Consider the following 10,951-nt stretch of genomic DNA (forward strand, 5'->3'; position numbering starts at 1 on the left):
ATTCTAGAGAAAACCGATAAATGAAGAGCATGAGTACAGAATTACGTTTTCAAGGAATTCTTGATGATTCGTGGCTTTTTGGTGATCTTTGAGGAAGGTTGGTGATTTTGAATCAAGCTTTAGGTAAGAAGGCGTAACTGATGATATTATTAGCCTCAGGTTATTTCCTTTCTCACTTGGGAATAGAGGTAAGAGTTAATTAACATCTATGCCACCAAATTCTATTACTACTTAAAATGATTTAGCATAGAAATTCTTGACCAAAATTTTCCGTCCAGCGAAGGCGGCCAATTTGAAGAATAAGATTACAAACTTTTTGCAAAATGATTTTGAGACCTTCTATCAGGCTTGGAAAATATACAAGGAGTTGTGAAAGATATGCCTAAAAAATGGTTTATTCACACCAAACGATGCGAGATATTATTTATTTTAATTAAAAAGTTTTAAAGTTTCATTTTATAAAAACTATCATTCAAATTTAGATTTAACTCTCTACATATATATCAATCTTTTATGAAAAATCTTGAAATGTAACTAAGTCAATTAGCTAGTTGATGTACTAACCTTTCACAGGATACTCTATCTAGTATCACTGAAACAATTCTAGGAAGGATGGTAAGGAGCCCTATAAAGCTATCAGCCTAAGATGCAGTAAAGGGCTAATTACTGACCTGATTAAGGTTATCCCTGATTAAATAAAAATTAATTATTAAATAATAAAAAATACTATCGGGTCAGGCCAACCCGGATATATTTAATCATTCCTCAACCATTCATATTGGCGTCCTAGTTCTCAGCTTTTGCAACTCGGGCAACCAACAGCACCCAACTGTCAATGTGGAGCGCATGGCAGCCAACCATCAACATAAAAGGTTTTTTGAAAATGAAAAATATATATGTTTCTTTTTCTTAACTCCTTTTTGTATTGATTGAGGGAAAGAGTCAAAGACTTAAAAGCCTCTATTTTGGACGTCCACACTATATAACAATGTTTCCAAAGTATGAACCTCTCCTGCAGTTTGCGATCCACTGATGAAGTAAAACACAATAATTTCAAACTGTCAAAAAGCTAAATCCAAAGCTATATTTGTTTAAACTTAAAATTAACATTCGATCAGTGTTTGCTTCCAAGGCTGAAAAAATAAAAACACATGAAATACCCGAAAAAAAAAAAAGAAAAAAAAAACACATGAAATAAGCATTATTGAGAAAGTAATGTGGGTGCCACACTATCAAACTAACAAATTACAATTATCTAACTGTTGTTTGTTATTTCTATGAATCTAAAGCTTCACAAATATGTCCAATATTTCTCTGTCAACCAAACAGATAAAATCGGATTATTTTCAGGCTTGAATGAGAGCAGAAGGATGTAAATAACAGAGCGCAAGCACCTCTTATCAAACAACTATCAAGGATTGGAAGCAAACTTGAGAGAATCAGAATTATTTATTTCACCAATTCTACTGGCATTCTCCTTTGAGGTGGATCCACTGTTCGAACATTTGCACCAATCATTCCTTCAATGCGATCCTTCGTTATCTCCACAAAATGACCCAATATTTCATGGAACTGCTTTAATCCTGACAGTGGGAGAATGATGGAAGACCGATCGGAACCTGCAACCTGCACTTGTTGAACCATCCTATTATCAACCTATTCCATGCCTACACCTTAATAGAGTTTATTAAAAATATATATTAAAAAAAAAAATGAAGAGAAAGCAAGAGAAAATACTTCAGATATCCTCAAGAAGTGTCCTCTGTTGTTGCTCCCAAGATCAAAGAAAAATCTCTTCTGATCAGCTCTGATCACCTTTGACACCCCCATGTTACCAATTTCATCCTGCGCTGCCAATTCAACCGATCTGTCTGCATTCAGTTCAGAAATTGAAGCAGGCTGGCTGAGTCCAGATATGAAGCCAGCCCCTACATCATCTGAAAGCCCAACAAGACGTTCTGAAGGTTCAGAACTTTGCTGTTTCAGAAAACCCAAATAAACACAAAAACAACCAGATTGACAAATTAAATGAGACTCCGAAAAAATGAAGCTGATATATGACAACAGAGACTGGAAAGGAAGGCGCATAGGATTAGAGCACAAAGGTACCTGATTTGGCAATATGAAGAGCCTTGATGCCTCGTTGATCTCAGCCAATATGTTCCTGAATGCTGCCCACCCTTCATCCCTGGTACTTCCTGCAGGCACAATAATGGTACTTCGGTTTCTGCTGACAGATGCTTCAGATACCTTCAAAAGATAATTTTATTAGAGAAAGATTTTCTCAAAATGGTGAACTCTAACTTCTGTCTTTTCCCATCTTCCAAACAATTCAGAGTTAATGCAAAGAATCAAAGATAACATAAAAACACTACCAGCAAAAAAAGAAATTAAAGGCACTACATCGTAACAAATATGCACTTAAGCTTCATTCTCATAATTCTTTGCTCCAAATAATCGAACTTTTTGCATTATTTGTGTGTTCACAAGAACGCATGCATTGCGTGTGTGCATTTTTAAATGCATGCCTATGTTGTAGCATTATTCCAAAGAAATTACCATAACCACAAGATTTTACAAAATTTCCAAAACAATTTATGAGAATGATTTGATTGCTCTTTAGTTCAAATTCCTTCTTTCTTTAATGATGTTTGCAGGTTATTTATTTATTTTGGCCAAAACCTATTAACATTCAAGTTCAGAAACCTACGTTGATCCAGCTCTTCGTTTTCCTTTAAGTACCCATGCCTCACGCATATCCAACAGATAGCAATATGGAGACTGACCCTCTAAATGTAAGGAAAATTTTAGAAAAAATTTAGCATTCCTGCCTCGGACATGTACACATATCTGACACCCTTGAGTCACAATAACACAGACAGAAACAGCCTCAGTAAAGTAAGAACAAGGCTGTCCTCATTTTTTCACTTTCATGAAGCACCTAGAAGAAAACATATGAAAATAGATACCCATATTTCTTTCAAGTTACAGAAAGAATCAAGAAAATTTACCTATCAGCAACCAATCACAGCAAAGAGAAATTCATAACAATCTAGTTAGAAGAAAACATATGAAAATAGATACCCATATTTCTTTGAAGTTACAGAAAGAATCAAGAAAATTTACCTATCAGCAACCAATTGCAGCAAAGAGAAATTCATAACAATCTAGTACAATACCCTTCCCTAATTAACAATCTAAACTGCTGACCTCAACTTGGATGACTTTACCAAGACTGAACCTGAACATTCACTTTAACAAAATCCTCATTAACTCCAGTTTCCTACAATTGGCATTTCCCCACTTGTTGACCAAATAAAACTTCATAGGATTAACAAGAAACTTCTCCTCACAAACTGTAAGTACATATTTTGACATTTTCTTCATCAGCTTTCTCTTCTATGTTGTAAATTTCTTTCCCTAGCAAAGCTATGGATAGATAAGAACAAAAGAGAAGATACTTTCTTACCAATGTCATTAAAGCTATACTCAACTTTTGTCTAAGCCTCTCATGGGAATTTCTCACAGATAAGAATCATGGAATCACAAGTTCCAGCATCACAGAATCACAAGATTCCAGCAAGTTCCACAAAAGAAGGTGGTAAATACGCATTGCAAGGAGATCTTTTCATTGCACTGAAGGGATATCTATATGTTCTGATTGATTGCAGCAACAAGTTGCAGCGCTAACAGTAGATAATTCCCCCATGCAATTTGGAAACATGATGTCTCCTAAATTTTTCAGGCACCAGCAAATCTAGACTTGTATCATTTTTTTTATATAAGCATAATCCTTGGATTGATTTCATAAAAACTTTTATTGTGTGGAATCTAGATTTCCAACTTTTAATCGTTTCCATGGCATTGTTTGTCAAATTGGGGTTCCAAAAGGGTGCTAATTCTTTAGGAGTTTCCTAGAATAGTCTTTGGTGAATAATAAGTATATTCTAATTTTAATCATTTTAATGTCTTACAAAAAGTGATGCTTACTCCTATTTTCTGGAGAACCAGATAATTAAACTTTCTGTTTTCACAAGTTGTTGAGTCATGTAATAGCCACTCTACTTCCATTATGCAACAGTTGGTTTTAAAATGAGTACAAGGATATTCACCAATTGGTTGGTTGATCATAAATTTCATATCCAGTACATGAAGATTCCTAAAATGAATTGTATTCTACAAACTTGAACATTTATGAAAGTACAAGGCTCAACAAGGTAAGAGAAAATTCATCGTTACCGAGATTCAGAAAATTGTCAGCTACAATTACTGCTTTTTTCGACAATGATGCAAAGAACAGAAAACCTGATGTAAGTTCTAAATATGATTGGCAGAAAAAATATGTTTAAGTATAATTCGCTCTCATCCAGTTGCTTACAATTATCATTGAAAAAGTTGTTTCTCAAGCTGCAGAAGGGAAAAAGAAAAGCAACAGTTACGAAGAAATTCAATAGATTCAAAGAGAAAACATGTTAAGTGTAATTTGTTCCCAAATCGATTGCTTACAATTTCATCATTGAAATAGTTGTCCTCTATTTTATGAAGAAGGAAAAGCAGTGATCCCTCTGATTGAAAGGATTCCCTTTCCAAGGCTGCCCATCTCACTTTTGTTTAATTTTTGGCTCCTTTCTAGGATCAGTTGGGTCTTCTATGAATCTCTTTGAATTTATTATAGTTTTTTCATTAAAAGAAAAAAACCATTTTGTGAAATCTTAGGATAAAGGAAAGGAACTTGTATCAGGGCTGTTCGAAGGCATGTGAATCTACCTGTTCTTCCTTTAATATTTCAAGTCTGAAAATCAAGGAAGCTTGAGGCTGTCCAAGTCTAGGGTTTTGTTCAGCCTTTTACCTGTCTCCTTTATCAGGAAATATAAGCAAAAGCAATTAAAAACAACTGAAGTTTGTGCTTGGTTTTTTCTAGAAGTTTTGCTTGAAGCTAGGGCTTAAGATACAATTTTTTGCTAGAAAAAGGCAATCATCAAATAACAACCCATGGTGTGGGAAAATATTATTTAAAAAATAACAGGAAAAATGATAATCCCAACTGTCTATGGCTCAACCGGTTTATGATGACTATGAGAAGTTCACATCAAGACAAGTTAGACGAAGAACAATTTGAAGAGATGGACAGAGATTTATAGTTATCCTTTGATATGAAATAAATCTGAAGACAGTTCTGCTTTTGAGGTGTCTTGCTCATAGTAAGTTGAAATGTGGACAATCAATGTTTTGCCACCCTGTGTTTCAAGAGATGCCTTACTGAAGCTCTTAGGCCAAGAAGGCAAAAGGTAAATTGACCCGAAAGACCAACTCAGTTCACCCAAAAGTCTGCCTGAGCAATCCAAATATATAGGACAGAGGTCAACAACACCAAACTCAAGGTGTCTCAAAATGTACTGGCCTAGACCAGATCCAAACCCAATTATTATTTACTGACTAAGCAATGCGGTAAAAGTTTAGCCCAAAACAAATACCCATTCAGAACCCAAGATAGCCCAGAAAGAATTGACTCGAAGGCAAAAACCACAATTTTATCAACTAAAACCTGAAATGAACTAAGAATTCAAAAACAAAAATGCCTAAATCCAAACCTAACCCAACCAATCCAACTGTGAACTCTAATTAAAGGTAAAAACAGCAGAGTTTTAGAAGGATGAAACAAAAGTTAGAAGTTAAGCAATAATCAACAAGACAAAAGTCGATTAAAGATGCAAGCTTCAGGCAGCCAAAGTTCTTTCTTTCTTCTTCTTCCTTTTTTTTTTTTTGTTCTTGCCATCAAGTAGCCACAGTACTACAAATGAACGACAAAGCAAAACCAGGGAGCCAGAAACTAGATATCACCATCATTGTGCTCTGAATAAAGTTGTAAGTGCTAGCAAGAAAGATTGAGAGAATAAGCACCAAAGATCAGGCTTTGTAGACAAGAAATATTTAATTGGAGGAGCTAATACTATTGTTATGGATGGAAAATCCTGAGTTGCAACAAGCATTCACTTGAAGGTATGAAAAAAAAGCTGATCAAAGGTTCAGGTGGCCACATTTACTTTGAAGGAAATATAACGAAAATCATGGTGCTTGAAAATATCTATTAGGAGCTTCAAGGCAACATTATTGTTGTAAGGAAATAAAAGCATCAATTCATGCCAGAAGGCTGACAGAATCAAGCATGACATCTCAGACAAGAAATATTGAATTGAAGGAGCTGATATCATTCTCATAAAGGAACATTTGCAGTTGCCACAAACCTCTAAATTGAAGGTATGGAAAAGAAGCTTCATTAGCAAGAAACGAGGTAGCTGTCATGCAAAAAGGAATCAGCAATTTCAATATTTCAAGGAGTGCTAAAATTGACTCACCTCCGCTAAAAGGTTTTGCATTGTAAAACTTATTAATGAATATGTAGGCTTATAGGTTCAGTTCAACCATGAAAAATGTTTTTAGAGTCTGCTCTCAACTTGTTGGAGATGTGCACCTATATATTAGGTGCCAATTCCCTCACAACTAGCTTTCAGCAAGTCATTCAAGTCAAGTCAAATTTTCTAGTTCATGGTTTTGCCCTTCCCCAGTACCAGCTAGTCCGGCAGTTCTTGTTCATCTATTCTCTTCTCTAGCCAAGAAGAAAAGGGAATTGGAGATTTTTAAGAAAGCCCACTACTACTCTTCAACTTGACGATGGGTGACCTGCAATCACTTAAGAGGAAAACATGGCAGCAGCAACTGTCTTTGACGAAAGAGAACAGATAACATTCACCATTCTGAATTCTAATAAGGAGAGGGCTCTTGATAGCCGCAATGGTCAACATTTACAATAGCTGGTTGAAGACCAATTTGAAAAGCGTGTAACAATCAAAGTGCTATCAAACCCGAACTTGACCTTAGTGCAGCTTCATGTGATCACCCTTAAAAGGTCGTATTCAGTAGGTGTGAAGTCAAAATCTAGCACCTGCAATCATTTTCCTTATCCAAGTTGTGGCCTCCTTTGTAAATAATAAAAAAAAATGCTATCAAAGCTAAGGCTTGGTCTAATACCATCATAGCTAAGAATGCCATTCTCCAGCATTCTCCAATTGAAGAAGAGATCCAAGCCCCAAAACAAATTCTACTAAAACTGTACATCATATATAGGAAAGAGAAGATTGGAGCAAAATTTGGGCCTATATGTTATTCCATGAGAAAATCTTAACATCAAAAGAGAAAACAACAACAAAAGGCAGTTATTTGCTGTGGAATTTGATTATAGGAAAGAGAAAGAAAAGAGAAATAGAGGTGGTTGAGTGAATGTACCTTCAAGAAACGACCCCTCCGGTTCTCGCCAATGTCAAAGTAAAAGACTTTAGTGTCGAGCTGCAATTCCTTGCTGAAGAGGTCGCGGTCGTCGGGGTTGACGTAGTAATTGAAAAGATCGAGGAACCAAGAGATGCCAGAGGAAGGGACGATGATGGTGGACCTGGTAGCCGATGTCTTTTCGGAGATTTTCAGATAACGCCCGCGTGGGTTCTCCTTGAGATCGAAGTAGAACAGCTTGTGTTCTACCTGAAGTGTTTTGCAAACCAGCTCCACGTCGTTTCCTCCCCTTTCTCTTCCTCCTCCTCCTCCTCCTCCTCCTCTGTCTGTTCCGCCGCTACTGCCTCCCCCTCCTCCTGAATTCCCTTCCATTTCCCTTTCTTTTTTTATTTTGGTTTTTACCAAAATTAAAAAAAAGAAATTGGTATACGCCTATCAGTAGGCTCAAACGTGGGATTAACTTGGCGCTAGTTGCTACCACCAAAGCCTACATCCGAATCCTGATGAATAATTAAAAGCAAAATCTTTATTAATTAATTAATTCCCTATTACTAGTTTCGATTACATTATCACTGGAAGGGATTTTAAATGAATTGTTAGGGTTTGGATTTGGATTTGGACTTTGGAAGAGGGATAACGATATCACATATCAATATATCATTCCATTATTGATTATTGACGATGATGGCGAAATTTGACCAACTACATCATTTTTTTTTCCTTGAAAACAAAATTATTTAAACCTTTTAGTAATTCTTTTTCCTATATCTATAAATCTTTAATAACTCTAAATATGACAGTAGTTGTACTTACTGTTAGGAAAAAAAAATTAACTGCTTTCTTTTTGGCCAACTAGATTAACCACCTTTATTATAGGTTAAGCCTCATACCGCTTTTTTTTTTTTTCTCCTTCTGTTAGCGGTTCAGTCCAATTTTGATCAATAAATTCAATTTTTACTCGTCAATTAGTCAAATGTACCGTACGAAATGCATCCTCCAAACCCCTCTCCTCCAAAAAAAAAAAAAAAGAAAACCTGAAGCGTGTGGGTTTTGATTTAGAACAAACGACCCACTTGGATATTTTATGCTCGAATTTTTTGAATTCAAGGCCTTTTGAAATTTGATAAGATTCGACTAAGCTTATATAGTCTTTTTATATTTTATGTAAATTGTGATTATTTTATTTGTTTTTTTTGAATTCAAAATTTTACGAATTCAAATTTTTGGCATTCAAATAATTTTTTATTTAAACTATTTTGATTTTTAATTTTTTTAAATTTGAACCTTTAATTTTTTTTATTTAAACTAAATTGTTAGAATTTAATCCTTCACAAGCTACATTATATATATATGTATATATGTGTGTGTATGTATGTGTGTAACTTATTACGTTCCTTAATATATATATATATATAATAAATATAAAGCTTGCAATCTTTTTGTTTGTGTCTCTGATCTTAAGATATTCTTGAAAAGACAGAAGAAAATGAAGGTTAGAGGCAAAGACAGGAAATATTTCCTACATTTGCACTCTAACGTGCAAATCAAAATAGATAAGGTCGAAAAAAGAATAGTAACGAGAACTAAGGGTAGAATGAACTTGCTTAATGGTGCCTAGACCTTCATATTTATAGATAAATGATAATAAATCATTCGGGGATAATAAAAATAATGCCGAGCTGATGTGACACTGAGTATGTCAAATCGACCTGACATATTGGTCGGTACAAAAATCAAAATTACCTCTATTCTTGTTAGAAAAATGGGGTCCAGCCCCATGTAAGTGGTTTTGAACCAAGTAAAGGCCATGGGTCTTAATTTTTCATTTTACACAGAACCCTAGCTACTTAATAAAAAAAAGGTGGGATTGTTTTAAGGATGTGTCGAAAACTAAGTAGAGAAAGAAGAAAAGCTAGAAAAAGCATAGAGAAAAAAGAAAAGGGAGAGTTGGTTGAACGAAAGTCGATCCGTGATCCGATTGAGTTGGAGCCTTGTCAGGAGGTTTATGATTCAGAGTTCTACATTCTGAACGGTGAAGATCGGGTTTGAAGCTTTTTAGGAACAAATCCAAGGTGTATTTGTTGAGTCACTTATTTGGTGAGATTTCTTCAATTGTTTCTCTAGTTGTTGATTAGTTCTAGTTTTAGCTAGAGAAGAACCTTGTATATCTATTATTTGATAGTGAAGATTTTTTTAGTGGTTCATGGTTTTTTCTTTCTACACTGGGGGGTTTTTCATATAAATCTTGTTATGCTTTATTTTTCTTACGTTTTTTTATTGTTGATTGTTATCTATTGCTTCTGTATTGTTGTGATTATTACTTCAGGCTTAACAGTTGTCTGTTAAAGGCTTCTAACATGAAAAAAAATCACAATACCCTTTTGACCACTAAATGCCTCTAACATTTTGTTCTCCCATCCAGCAGTTTGAGTATCAGACTACTAAGTATACAATCGACACATTCCATGTAAGGCAGATAAGTAAAAGAAGATGACATGAAATTTAATTCCTCGTAACTGATGTCATAAAAGAGATTGGCATAAGGAGACAAGAAGCCTTAAGTCATGGTCTAATCTAGTGGGATTTTGATCTTATGCATATATCTTGTGTTGAGTGCATAGTCGACTCGAAAGTTGCTAAGACGTTAATTACTCAAAATGATCCAAAATTAATGTTGGAATTCATCTAGTTGACATGGGACTTGTGTTTTATTACTTGAGGAAGGATTCGAGTCTTTATTTTGAACTTTGACGACGAATCAAGTGTCTAGTTTATCTTAGGGAGTCGTTCAATTTGATTAGTATGACTTATGGTTCATTCAATTTGATCAATCTAACAACATTAAATAAGGAAATAGGTGGTTTGAGTGAAAATTTAAAGAGGGAAGATGAAAAGGTGTCTTCCCATATTTGGTTTGACACATGACGTGGTTTGTGCCATTCATCAGATCTACGGCGTGGCTATATAAAGGGCTGTTAGGACTTTCATTTTCCACCTTTTTACTTTTTTTGCCTTCGGTTCGATTTGAATTGTTTGATCTTAAAAACCTTTTGGCCTTAAAGTTATTTTTCTTATCGCTCATTTTTTTTTTGCTTTTTTTGGTATATATTTTCAATTATGTCTTCTAGTTTAAGTTCTGGAGAAGTTAGGAGTTTTAGGGTAAAACCTAGGGGAGGTTAGCTTGGGCAGGATAATAATGACTTGATTCCACCAATCATCAGAGGTTGTGATTGTCAGAGGATGGTCTTTTGGTTTAACCTGATGTCTAATGAAGGGCAGTAACAAAATGAGAACAATGCTCGGGCAAAAAGAGAATGAGTCTTGAGCACAGAAGAACTATGTGGTCAGATAGATTTTGAACTACAAAATCCATTTTTTTCTTATCTTTCAAGTTGATCCATCTTTTATGGCTAACCTTCCTTCATCTTTGGTTGTTTCCCCTTCTGGGTTTGGTCTCGACAGTTTTTTTTTATTTCTACTCTCTCACCTATTGATGCTCTGATTGTCATTTTCATTCCACTTTGTTAGTTTTTATTGATATTACTTTTTCTCTTAAAAGGCTTCCACCTTATCCTTCTTCCTTCGAAGTCATATTGCTCTCAGCCACGGTTTATTCTCAAAATCTTACTTTTGCTTACGAGTCAAAGTTTTTTAACGATGAAGATTC

At 34.9% G+C, this 10,951-nt stretch overlaps 1 protein-coding gene across 1 annotated transcript; it reads right to left on the minus strand.

The window, feature by feature from the left end:
• Window positions 1-1,051: 1,051 nt before the first annotated feature.
• Window positions 1,052-7,990, minus strand: LOC111301800 (transcription factor Pur-alpha 1-like). Its single transcript, XM_022897773.2, has 4 exons — window positions 7,285-7,990; window positions 2,110-2,250; window positions 1,738-1,977; window positions 1,052-1,626 (listed from the first exon to the last, which is right to left on the minus strand). The coding sequence occupies exons 1-4, from the start codon at window positions 7,654-7,656 to the stop codon at window positions 1,450-1,452; spliced, it is 930 nt and encodes a 309-aa protein (XP_022753508.2). The 5' UTR covers window positions 7,657-7,990; the 3' UTR covers window positions 1,052-1,449.
• Between the last annotated feature and the right edge of the window lie 2,961 nt (window positions 7,991-10,951).

This window comes from Durio zibethinus, chromosome 15, assembly GCF_047325235.1.
Source record: "Durio zibethinus cultivar Kanyao isolate XHJ-2024 chromosome 15, ASM4732523v1, whole genome shotgun sequence".
Classification (NCBI taxonomy): Eukaryota; Viridiplantae; Streptophyta; class Magnoliopsida; order Malvales; family Malvaceae; genus Durio; species Durio zibethinus.